Genomic DNA, 13861 nt, shown 5'->3' on the forward strand with positions numbered 1-13861 from the left:
ACATCAAAACATCAAGCAGCTTGCACAATGTTAGTAAATTTAAGTGATCACTTGTAAATTGAAATATTAATTTGATATTGTTCGAGCACAAAGCTTTCCAAACCCCATAAAGTTCTTTGATTCACATGTAAAAAAAAAATGAACACATTAATCAGCCTATGGAGTTCTAAAAGCCTTGAAACTAAATTGATTTTTCTAAAAGGTATGATCAATTACATTTTTTTTAATTATATTTTTTTCTCTTCTATTTCAAATAAAGCCGCACATGGCATGACTTTAATTTGACAATTATTTTTTAATTTAAAATGTTTGAAAAAAATACTTCAATAGTGTAATACATGGGGTCATGTATGAGGATTCAAAGGGCTTTATTGCGGCATAATACAAGTAAGTTAATTTATGAACTGCAAAATATTTTTGGTACAGATGTTGAAATGTTCGAAAGGACCTGGTAAAGGTGCCTATGCAATTAGGTGCATCAAGCAAAAGTTTGTGGTGCTCTGAGATATTGTTTTAGAACTGGTACATCACTATGAAAGTATTTTTTTGAGTAAATTTTCCCTGATAACAACATTTTGCACCATGTAAACTGCAAAAGGATTGCACTTGTACATTCATACCAGGTCTGTACACCCTATTACCATCATATGTACATTTGACTGCTGAAGCCAATCCACTGGCTGCAATGGAGACCTGCTGCTAAAGATGAGTGGATTGATCTGTGGAGAATCAACTTTGTGTCAAATTTCTTCAAATTTGAAGATTCCCATCAAATTCAAACTTTTTGTCATTTCATTAACTAGGATCGCAAAAAAATATGTTGTTCCATTTCACACACTGAGGATGGCTCACATAAATAGGGAGGAGCTGTACCTAGGGAGTCACTTAGTGTGACTGTGATTTTTTTAATCTGAGATATTTTGCAGTAACAGCAACTTAATGTCACGCAAGGTGAGGGTAGTAATAAATGTACAATGATGGGAATAGGGGGAAGGGAGCCCAACAACTAGGGAAATGGGTAGTGGAGACCCTTAGGCAGATCTAATATCACCGTGCCTACCCTATCACCCCTATATTGATTCTGCACCAATTGCCGAGCAGGAACCTAAGCCCTGAATGTCCCTAGATCTAGGCCCTGAATTGGGAAGGGACGGCGTGAGCACTAGTCAGGCTCCACTACAAACTAAAGACAACATGGTAAACAAACAAAGGGGATACACTTAGCTTGAGCAGATAACAGAGAGATAATGCCAACTGTTCTCCAAGGGCACCAAAGACGAGACTAGTCGACTGCCAGTACTCCAAGTCTGCACAGAGGTATATAGAATTATCAGCGGCGACTCTCTGGAGAAACTGAGAGTTTTTAACTACCAAGCGGTGTGACAATCAGCAGCAGAAGGTGTAGGTAGCTGCTGGGTACTAAAGGAAGGAGGATATAACTATACTACAGATATGAGAGGATCAAAAAGGCGTCTTTAATGCCAAGCTCAGTGACCTTCTACAGCCGGATCCAGAGTGACTGTCTATCACACCTGACACACCCGTGACACTTAATAACAGCATTTTTTTGCAAACATCTCTGTCCTATTTTTTTTTTAGTTATACAAAATCTCGAAACCAAGGCTTGTGTGTCACAGAGAGTGTGCTTGGATTGTGAGATGGGCAAGCCATTTTTTTTTTGCTTTTTTAAACAAAAAAAATCTCAACAATCCAGAAATTTATTCTCATCTGGGTATCTCTCAGAGTGCGTATTCTAAAAAACAGATATATTTTTTTGCATACTTCCTTATTATAATCTAGTATTAATCTGTGTTTGCGTTAAAAAGCTATAATAGGTTCAGTAAAGTCGTAAGCGATTGCTGAGTGTTATACATGTATATTCTGGGCAATTAGAGGCTTTGCAATATTGCATTCAAATCTGTGAGAAAATTTGGCAAAGTTTGAGAAATTGAATTTGCAATATCAATGCAATTACATTTTAATGTGTACACTCCAAGGATGCCTCTGCAATTTTTTCGGCTCTGCAGCTACAGTGTTGGAAAAAGGGCTACATACTGATCTTGACTTCTCTCCCGTCAAACTTATCATCCATCTTCGAAAAACTTCCAAATAAAAATTCAACACTCAACTTAGCTAAGTTCTCTGTATTGGCAGAAGTAGTAAAACAAGGCTCTACTTCTATTGTCTTCATCCTGACCTTGGGCATTGGCCAAAACGTTTTACGGTCTCAGGAGGAGAACCGACAGGTCACTCTGCCTTAGTCATGGTATTTAGGTGCAATACTAAGACTGCATAACCTATAAGTATGATCTAGACCAGTGGTTCTCAACTCCAGTCCTCAAGACCCACCAACAGATCAGGTTTTCAGGATTATCTTAGTTTTGCACAGGTGATGGAATTATTACCTGTGCAATACTAAGGAAATCCTGAAAACATGATCTGTTGGTGGGTCTTGAAGACTGGAGTTGAGAACCACTGATCTAGACAGTACAGCAATAGGTATTTGCCATTGAAAAAGTAACAATCTCCTGTTGTTATAATTCATTATAAATAAGGAGATGTTTTTATTGTTTTATGCCTTTTTTTACATAAAAAGTCTTAAGTCACCATCAGTTCACTGCAGATAGAATAATCAACCTTCCCTTTAGGTTGTGCTGGTTCCATAGTTGTAAAAATCTCAGTGGCATTAAGTATTCATTCTAGGGCATTATTAAGACAAGTGAAATGTTGATTTAAAGGTTAACCCCATTGGTGTTGTGATTCTTTAAAAGGTATAATGATTATAAAATCAAATAGAAAAAAAGGCTGGTCAGCTAGGATTTGCATAATCTTTTGACATTTAGGCAAACTTGGAAGCAATAAGCTTTTGTTTTGTTAATTTTTGCTATTTACAGATATTAACAAGAGCGCGGATTGTTTTAGTTTATTTTGTTTTTCGAGCCTATATGTTCAATTTTGAATAATAGCAAAATAAACACAAAACCTCATTTATAACGTTATTGATTTGCAAATTATTTTCTTTTTTGGTTTCTAAAATATTAAATTAGCATTTTAGCAAATTACCAGAACTTAAAGTGCTAACTTTTCTAAATGAAACACTTAAAATTCAATTTACGTAAAAACAAAACAAAACTGAAAAATGCAAAAACATCCCTAAAGACATTGAACAGTAAAAGTTACAACTAATGTTCAAATATTTGACAAGATTTATTAAGACTTGTGAGGCTTTTTTAATGCCAGTTTAAAGTGATAATCCAGCTTAAAGGGTTTTCAACTAACAAATAAAGTAGCACTCTGCAACGCTAAGTATGCAAACATGAATTATATGAAATTTGAATAGCATTACTGCTCTAAAAAATAGAAATAAATGAGAAATCTTAGCGCATAAATTGGTCAATTCATGTGAACCTGGTAGCCACGATAAGGCGTTTCTCGTTGCCAGAAACCTACCTAATGTGAATCCTCTCTTAGAGACTAAAGTCTGCATGTGAATGGGAAAGCAAGATCCTGCTGTAATTAAAACTGCCTGAGGCTTAGGGGTGGAGTGCTCAGTCAGAAGACCTATATATACAAATATCAAAAGACTGACCATCACTTCCAACACAGAAAACTGATGTGTACAGGTGCTTATTAAGAGTAGCCATCTCCATATATAACTAACAAATAAAGTACCACTCTGTAGCGCTATAGCATGCAAACATGAAATATATGAAATTTGAATAGCATTACTGTCCTAGAAAATAGAAATAACTGATAAATCTTAGTGCATAAATTGGTCTATTCTTGTGTACCTGGTAGCCACGGTAAGGCGTTTCTCATTGCCAGGAACCTACCTTGGTTTTCAAGGCTGAATATACATTTCGGCATAAAATCCTATCAGTGTGCATTATGCCCACTGTCAGGATCTGCTCTTTTGCCTTCTGGAGTGGTTATCATATTGACAATCATGTGCTGACTAGTTTCTCATCAAGAGAACATTGAGAGAATTAGGAAGATCTAGATTGGAGAAATGTGCACAGATAGGTCAGTACCGTAAGGAACAAGGTGGAGTGAGGGTGATTGTAGAGCTCACCTGTAATGGTTGCGTAAGGATCCAATACCTTTAGAAGCCTGATGTTTCATTCCTGCAGTGGCTGGAGGAAAGTATCGTCCAGGTAACAGTTTGGTAAAGTGAAGATTATTACTATGTTCGGGCTGTGCTAATGCACAGGATAAGATCCAGAGAGTTTCTCATGGTAAAAAACAGTTGATTTTTTTTTTACCTTGAAAATGGCACCAAAACGCGTTGGTGAATAAAAAAAACTTTTTTATACTCTCCAGATCTCATCCTTTCTGTGAGCACAGCCCGCACATCGTGATAATCTCCACTTTGTCAAGCAGAAAAAGTAGTGGCACAAGATCTCCAGTATGCAAATTGCATATGAGCAGTCATGATAACAACTCCAGCAGGCAACAGAGTGGAATCCTGACAGTGTGCATATTGCAATGACTGCAGAAATTCAGCCTGGAAAACCCGTAAAAACAAGTTATTACCTAGCAATCATCTTCCGCAATACAAATGATCAATAACTGGTTATTTTGGATTGTACCATGTAATTAACATATCATTTTGTATTTTCTTCTATAGCACGGACTTGTCAAGCTCAACAGTTCTCCTGCACTAATGGACGCTGCATATCAAAATCATGGCTGTGTGACCAAGAGGATGACTGTGGGGACGGATCTGATGAGTCGGCATCATGTGGTAAGGACATTAATTTGTAAAATCTCATTACCTTTCAGATATTTTAGATTTATATATGTATATTTTAAGGAGTTGTGTAGGAATAGAGTAAAATATATTCAGTTATTATTTTCTCTCTTTTTTTTTTTTTAAATCAACATCTATCAGACATATGGCATATGCCATACATGTCTAAACTGGAAATATCCCTTCAAATGTCAAATGTAGCTTTACAGAAAATGTTATATGAATTACTGTATTACAGATCTGATCTTTTACATGTGCTTCGATGATATTAATATACACAGCAATTCTGTACATCATGTACATGTATCATAATATGTACTTTAAAGACCCATTAGTCAAACATTTCCCTACTATACCCTTCATAAAACACATTAACCTTTTTAATATTTTCATTGGTTGTATAAGTCTTTGTTTTATGCTGAATATTTTTTATAGCACAATCTACACACACACACACACACACACACACACACACACACATATATATATATATATATATATATATATATACAGTACAAACCAAAAGTTTGGACACACCTTCTCATTTAAAGATTTTTCTGTATTTTCATGACTATGAAAATTGTACATTCACACTGAAGGCATCAAAACTATGAATTAACACATGTGGAAATATACACTTAACAAAAAAGTGTGAAACAACTGAAAATATGTCATATTCTAGGTTCTTCAAAGTAGCTTTGCACACTCTTGGCATTCTCTTGATGAGCTTCAAGAGGTAGTCACCGGAAATGATTTTCACTTCACAGGTGGGCCCTGTCAGGTTTAATAAGTGGGATTTCTTTCCTTATAAATGGGGTTAGGACCATCAGTTCTGTTGTGCAGAAGTCAAGTGCATACACAGCTGATAGTCCTACTGAATAGACTGTTAGAATTTGTATTATGGCAAGAAAAAAGCAGCTAAGTAAAGAAAAATGAGTGGCCATCATTACTTTAAGAAATGAAGGTAAGTCATTCCGAAAAATTAGGAAAACTTTGAAAGTGTCCCCAAGTGCAGTTGCAAAAACCATCAAGCACTACAAAGAAACTGGCTCACATGAGGACCGCCCCAGGAAATGAAGACCAAGAGTCACCTCTGCTTCTGAGGATAAGTTTATCTGACTCACCAGCCTCAGAAATTGCAAGTTAACAGCAGCTCAGATTAGAGACCCGGTCAATGCCACACAGAGTTCTAGCAGCGGACACATCTCTTCAAAAATTGTTAAGAGGAGACTTTGTGCCGCACGCCTTCATGGTAAAATAGCTGCTAGGAAACCACTGCTGAGGACAGGCAACAAGCAGAAGAGACTTGTTTGGACTAAAGAACACAAGGAATGGACATTAGACCAGTGGAAATCTGTGCTTTGGTCTGATGAGTCCAAATTTGAGATCTTTGGTTCCAACCACCGTGTCTTTGTGCAACGCAGAAAAGGTGAACGGATGGACTCTACATGCCTGGTTCCCACTGTGAAGCATGGAGGAGGAGGTGTGATGGTGTGGGGGTGCTTTGCTGATGACACTGTTGGGGATTTATTCAAAATTGAAGGCATACTGAACCAGCATGGCTACCACAGCATCTTGCAGCGGCATTCTATTCCATGCGGTTTGCGTTTAGTTGGACCATCATTTATTTTTCAACAGGACAATGACCCCAAACACACGTCCAGGCTGTGTAAGGGCTATTTGACCAAGAAGGTGAGTGATGGGGTGCTACGCCAGATGACCTGGCCTCCACAGTCACCAGACCTGAACCCAATCAAGATGGTTTGGGGTGAGCTAGACCGCAGAGTGAAGGCTAAAGGGCCAACAAGTGCTAAGCATCTCTGGGAACTCCTTCAAGATTGTTGGAAGACCATTTCCGGTGACTACCTCTTGAAGCTCATCAAGAGAATGCCAAGAGTGTGCAAAGCAGTCATCAAAGCAAAAGGTGGCTACTTTGAAGAACCTAGAATATAAGACATATTTTCAGTTGTTTCACACTTTTTTGTTAAGTATATAATTCCACATGTGTTAATTCATAGTTTTGATGCCTTCAGTGTGAATGTACAATTTTCATAGTCATGAAAATACAGAAAAATCTTTAAATGAGAAGGTGTGTCCAAACTTTTGGTCTGTACTGTACACACTGCTCAAAAAAATAAAGTGAACACTTAAACAACAGAATATAACTCCAAGTAAATCAAACTTCTGTGAAATCAAACTGTCCACTTAGGAAGCTACACTGATTGACAATCAATTTCACATGCTGTTGTGGAAATAGAATAGACAATAGATGGAAATTATTGGCAATTATCAAGACACACTCAATAAAGATGTGTTTCTGCAGTTGGGGACCACAGACACATCTCAGTTCCAATGCTTTCTGGCTGATGTTTTGGTCACCTTTGAATGTTTGTTGTGCTTTCACACTCGTGGTAGCATGAGACGGACTCTACAACCCACAGAAGTTGCTCAGGTAGTGCAGCTCATCCAGGATGGCACATCAATGCGAGCTGTGGCATGAAGGTTTGCTGTGTCTGTCAGTGTAGTGTCCAGAGGCTGGAGGCGCTACCAGGAGACAGGCCAGTACACCAGGAGACGTGGAAGGGGCTGTAGGAGGGCAACAACCCAGCAGCAGGACCGCTACCGCCGCCTTTGTGCAAAGAGGAACAGGAGGAACACTGCCAGAGCCCTGCAAAATGACCTCCAGCAGGCCACAAATGTGCATGTGTCTGCACTAACGGTTAGAAATCAACTCCATCAGGGTGGTATGAGGCCCGACGTCCACAGATGGGGGTTGTGCTCACAGCCCATCACCGTGCAGGACGCTTGGTATTTGCCACAGAACACCAGAATTGGCAAAGTCATCACTGGCGCCCTGTGCTCTTCACAGATGAAAGCAGGGTCGCACTGAGCACATGTGACAGACGTGACAGAGTCTGGAGACACTGTGGAGAGCGATCTGCTGCTGCAACATCCTTCAGCATGACCGGTTTGGCAGTGGGTCAGTAATGGTGTGGGGTGCCATTTCTTTGGAGGGCCGCACAGCCCTCCTTGTGCTCGCCAGAGGTAGCCTGTCTGCCATTAGGTACTGAGATGAGATCCTTAGACCCCTTGTGAGACCATATGCTGGTGCGGTTGGTCCTGGGTTCCTCCTAATGCAGGACAATGCCAGACCTCATGTGGCTGGAGTGTGTCAGCAGTTCCTGCAAGATAAAGGCATTGAAGCTATGGACTGGCCCACCCGTTCCCCAAACCAGAATCAGATTGAGCACATCTGGGACTTCATGTCTTGCTCCATCCACCAACGACACAGACACGTTGCAACACAGATTGTCCAGGAGTTGGTGGATGCTTTAGTCCAGGTCTGGGAGGAGATCCCACAGGAGACCATCTGCAACCTTATCAGGAGCATGCCCAGGCATTGTAAGGAGGTCATACAGGCATGTGGAGGCCACACACAATGCTGAGCCTCATTTTGACTTGTTTTAAGGACTTTACATGAAAGTTGGATCAGCCTGTAGTGTGTTTTTCCACTTTTATTTTGGGGGTGACTCCAAATCCAGGCCTCCATTGGTTAATAAGTTTGATTTCCATTGATGATTTTTATGTGATTTTGTTGTCAGCACATTCAACTTTGTACAGAACAAAGTATTCAATGAGAATATTTCATTCATTCAGATCTAGGATGTGTTATTTGAGTGTTCCCTTTTTTTTTTAGCAGTGTATGTACAGTGCGTTGTGAAAGTATTTGGCCCCCTTGAACTTTTCTATCTTTTGCCACATTTCTGGCTTCAAACATAAAGATATAAAATTCTACTTTTTTGGGAAGAATCAACAACAAGTGGGATGCAATCGTGAAGTGGAACAAAATTTATTGGACATTTTAAACATTTAAAAAAAATAAAAACTGAAAAGTGGGGCGTGCAATATTATTTGTCCCCTTTACTTTCAGTGCAGCAAACTCACTCCAGAAGTTCAGTGAGGATCTCTGAATGATCCAATGTTGTCCTAAATGACTGGTAATGATAAATAGAATCCACCTGTGTGTAATCAAGTCTCCATATAAATGCACCTGCTCTGTGATAGTCTCAGGGTTCTGTTTCAAGTGCAGAGAGCATCATGAAGACCAAGGAACACACCAAGCAGGTCCGAGATACTGTTGTGGTAAAGTTTAAAGCCAGATTTGGATACAAAAAGATTTCCCAAGTTTTAAACGTCTCAAGGAGCACTGTGCAAGTGATCATATTGAAATAGAAGGAGTATCAGACCACTGCAAATCTACCAAGACCCGGCCGTCCCTCTAAATTTTCATCTCGACCAAGGAGAAGACTGATCAGAGATGCAGCCAAAAGGCCCATGATCACTCTGGATGAACTGCAGAGATCTACAGCTGAGGTGTCCAAAGGACAACAATCAGTCGTACACTGCACAAATCTGGCCTTTATGGAAGAGTGGCAAGAAGAAAGCCATTTCTCAAAGATATCCATAAAAAGTCTCGTTTGAAGTTTGCCACAAGCCACCTGGGAGACAAACCAAACATGTGGAATAAGGTGCTCTGGTCAGATGAAACCAAAATTGAACTTTTTGGCCACAATGCAAAACGATATGTTTGGCGTAAAAGCAATACAGTTCATCACCCTCAAAACACCATCCCCACTGTCAAACATGGTGGTGGCAGCATTATGGTTTGGGCCTGCTTTTCTTCAGAAGGGACAGGGAAGATGGTTAAAATTGATGGGAAGATGGACAGAGCCAAATACAGGACCATTCTGGAAGAAAACGTGTTGGAGTGTGCAAAAGACCTGAGATTGGGACGGAGATTTATCTTCCAACAAGACAATTATCCCAAACATAAAGCAAAATCAACAATGGAATGGTTCAAAAATAAATGTATCCAGGTGTTCGAATGGCCAAGTCAAAGTCCAGACCTGAATCCAATTGAGAATCTGTGGAAAGAGCTGAAAACTGCTGTTCACAAACGCCCTCCATCCAACCTCAATGAGCTCAAGCTGTTTTGCAAGGAAAAATGGGCAAGAATTTCAGCCTCTTGATGTGCAAAACTGAAAGAGACATACCCCAAGTGACATGCAGCTGTAATCGCAGCAAAAGGTGGCGCTACAGAGTATTAACTCAAGGGGGCCGAATAATATTGCACACCCCACTTTTCAGTTTTTAATTTTTTTAAAAAGTCTAAAATATCCAATACGTTTTGTTCCACTTCACAATTGTGTCCCACTTGTTGTTGATTCTTCCCCCAAAAATTTGAATTTTATGACAGTCCCATAGTCAATGAATGGAGAAGAAGTCGAGAATATACACACATCTGCACCATTCAGGATGGGGCTGCAGAACCCCATTTCAGGAGTGCTCCAATTTTGAGATCGCTGAGAGTCCCAGTGATTGGACCTCCACCAACCAGCATGTTATCCTACAGACACAAAATAACTTTTTTTGGGGGTTATAACCCTTTAAGGGATTCTTATTATTTGATTCTGACAAAATTCAAGTTTGCTGAAATAAGGCGAATAAATTCCATTCACATTGAATCTATTCTATGAGAATCAGATGTACATTATATAAGGCTCTGGGGTCTCTCCTGACCCCAGAAAGTAGAAAGTCACTGGATCTGTTTGGCATTTTCCAGGACCAGTGTTCCTGCACTGACTATGCAGCGTCATTATTATGTTACGCAGCTCAGTTAGTTTGGGTGATGCCAAAGTTTGCGGGTGCCAGAAAATGCCAAAGATGGCTCAGTGAAGACTGCACAGGTGATTGCAAAAAAGAAGACAAATTAGGACCAGGTGAGTATTTTAAACCCTTTCCTCCTTTCCTCCTGTCCTATTTGAATCCAGTAGAATGGCATTTGGTCGTAATTTTTCTTGATTCATACGAATCAGATTGCAAATTTTTTTAGCCTAATTTAATTTAAAAACAAACAGCATAGACAGAACAATAAACAGAATTTTTTGAAAAATTCCAAAGTCAAATTAGAAAATAGCAAAAGGCAATGGTACTCACCAGCCAAGTTTCAAGAAAGATGCACACCAGGACCAAAATATTAACTAATACCTCATATGATATTTTTGCACTTTTTTTATCTGCCAGGGTGCAGCCAGGCCCATTAATGGTGACCTTGTGAGTTGGGGCTTTTGCACCTCTGCGATGCACGGATATGGTGCCGGGCATCACGCCTAGTCGAATAGTAGGGTGTGTAATAGGATGTTGACTAGGCACGGTGCCGCGAGTGTGTGAATTGCACCCTACTGCAAGTTTCATCTGTGCAGTTTTAGTGCTAGGCAGTCACTCCTTCAGTGAGAGTGGGTGAGCGTGATTGTTGAAAAGGTTGAGCAACAAGGATCTAGACTTCAGAATGGCTTCATAAACAGACATAATGGCTATCAATGTCTAGATTAAATTGTTGATTTGTCAAGACTAGATAACTATCCAAAGGAACCTACAATTGTCTCTACAAAAGTTTGATCATAATCCACCAATCCTGTGCTACATTACTAGTGCAGAGAAACGAAGCGATCCATAAATATAAAACAATCAATTTTATTTCATCAATCAATAAAAAATCATAAACATGATATTAAAAATGTATGGCTAAAAAACAGAGTGCCCAGTATGAGGGACTAGCTCCTGACCAGGAATCCAATTATAATAAAGGCTCAAAAATTATTAAACTATAATGATACAATAGGTCAGAATATTATAGAAAACTCCTTAGAAACCAAATATAGCAGCATAGTATATATAATTAATTAATGGGCATCTATAGTATAACAGGTGTAATATAGGATCTTATAATGGGACACAAAATAACCCTATGTTTAGATCCAATACAGGACGCAGTCTCTCTTCACCCCGACGCGCGTTTCGTCAGCTAGCTACTTCCGGGGGCATCTCATGCAGCCAACGATGACACTTCTGTGTACTGACAAGGGGAGAGCCTTAAACACTTGTCTACAGATTAGTGTCTGGTTTTGCCATTGTGAAATAGTTTTCTTCCTTCTAGATGAGAGCAAATTTGCATAGTTGTTTTCCTATGGAGCATTGCCTGTAAGTCTCTGAACACAAGCTGGATCTCGTCAATAAGAAATGAAAATTCCTTAGACCTTAGACCTTGGAAAACTCCATAGTTTTTGGCCCATTTGGCAACGTGCAAACATTTTGTTGTCATATGCTAACACAATTGAACATAAATTTGCTTGAAACGAAAACCAATTATTTTTCTTTATACTCATTCATTTTATTTTTACTTCTGTGGTTGATCATATTGGTGTAAACCTTCACAAAAATCATGCCTTTAAGGACACAGGTGTGTAAAATGTCAATCCTTCTGGAAAATGGGTGTAATGGAAAAATTAATAGGATGTGGGAAAAGTGAAGGAATGAGTGATTCCCAACCCCCCTCCACCCAGCTCCTCTTCGTATACTAGCTTGTGTGTATGCAATATATAAATCTAAGTTGTTTTGCAATCTTCAATCAATGCCGGTTGCCTGGAAACCGTTTGTTCTTTTCTACTTGGCTGCTCTCAATGAATCGAGATGCACAATGTTTAAGATGAAAGGCGTGCACAAGAACTATTTGTAGACCAGTGTATGAGCTTCAGAAGATGCTTTGGGATTCTTGTAAAAAAGTAGCCAGCTAAGATGTCCTAATAATTAGCTTTTATGGTCTACACTGAATGCAATGTGTCAAAAGGCAAACAAGAGGTTTTGCCCTGAATGTTCACTTCTGGTGGATATGACAATTAAGGTTCCTGGAAAATAACAATAAAGGATAAGTTAGCAATTTCTAATAAATATGGCTTATTGGTGTCATGACCAGAATGGAGTTCAATGAAAATTGTCTACTACGACATGTGAACAAGTGACTGAAGAGTCAGACGAGGATGAGATAGAGCAGGTAGAAGAATGTAGCTTTAGATCAATGTTTCCCAAACTCCAGTCCTCACGGCCTCTAACAGATCATGTGTTCAGTATTTTCTTAGTATTGCACAGTTTCTTATGTCTTGATGATAATTCTCTCACCTGTGCAACACTGAGGAAATCCTGAAAACATGATTTGTTTAGGGCCGTAAGGATGGGGTTTGAGAAACACTGCCACAGACATTGGGAGGTGGACAACAACGAACTCTCCAACAAAGTTAAACATACACTAAGGAACAGCAATATCAATATCTTGAATTACTAAACTTAGATATAGGGAAAATATATATTCTTGTACCGTGTTAGCCAGTAGATAGAAAAATATTTAGATTTTGAGAGTCCTCAGTGGTTGATACCTTTTAATGGCTAACTGAAAAGATGGTAACAAATTGCAAGCTTTCGAGACTACTCAGGTCTCTTCATCAGGCATAGTATAACACAAAATCTGAAGAGTCACATAAATATGTATAATGTGTATAAATATGTGACTCTTCAGATTTTGTGTTATACTATGCCTGATGAAGAGACCTGAGTAGTCTGGAAAGCTTGCAATTTGTTACCATCTTTTCAGTTAGCCATTAAAAGGTATCAACCACTGAGGACTCTCAAAATCTAAATATTATACTTAGATAGAAACTAGAAGCTTCTGAACCCTTGGGCAAAAAAACAGTTGTCCAACCAGCTTGTTCCTGTTTTACTATAGGTGTTTTTCTATCCTATAGATTGGCTAATATGTCCCCTTTAATAAAACTACAGTTTTAAAAGGGATTATCTCATGTCCAGATGTACAGTATCACCCATTTACATGACCAATTTGTTTCGCTAAAGTGTGTAATGTAGCTCGTCTACACCTTGTGCATAGCATGCAGATAATTCCTCTCATATGTAAAAGGCGCTTTACAAATAGATAGACAAATATCAAGAAAGTTTTGGGTAATGACTTGGCCTGCTCTCTTATGTCTCCCAGGTACTCGCCCAGACTGCCCACGCATGGTACTCTCTTACTGACACAGAGTGCTTGCCAATGCTCAATCTTACTCATGGAGTGTGCTCCCCATGTTCTCTTACTCTCACAAATGTCTCCCTCATGTTGCACCCTTACTTGTATGGAGTCTTCATTGATTCCTCCACTTACTCATGTATGGTATTCCCATTGTTGCCCTTCTACTCATCCAAACTGCTCTACATACCTCTTTT

At 39.2% G+C, this 13861-nt stretch overlaps 1 protein-coding gene across 5 annotated transcripts in view; it reads left to right on the plus strand.

Annotated features, from left to right (window-relative positions):
* Nucleotides 1-13861, plus strand: part of LRP1B (LDL receptor related protein 1B) — a 2071868-nt gene that overhangs the window by 1143513 nt on the left and 914494 nt on the right. For all 5 annotated transcript variants that reach the window (XM_073647246.1, XM_073647248.1, XM_073647249.1 and 2 more), the window contains exon 18: nucleotides 4628-4744. In XM_073647246.1, the coding sequence (XP_073503347.1) occupies nucleotides 4628-4744 (117 nt within the window). The remainder of the gene's footprint in view (nucleotides 1-4627; nucleotides 4745-13861) is intronic.

The sequence above is a fragment of the Phyllobates terribilis genome, unplaced genomic scaffold (genome assembly GCF_046119375.1).
Source record: "Phyllobates terribilis strain yellow unplaced genomic scaffold, ASM4611937v1 Scaffold_9__5_contigs__length_417890890, whole genome shotgun sequence".
Classification (NCBI taxonomy): Eukaryota; Metazoa; Chordata; class Amphibia; order Anura; family Dendrobatidae; genus Phyllobates; species Phyllobates terribilis.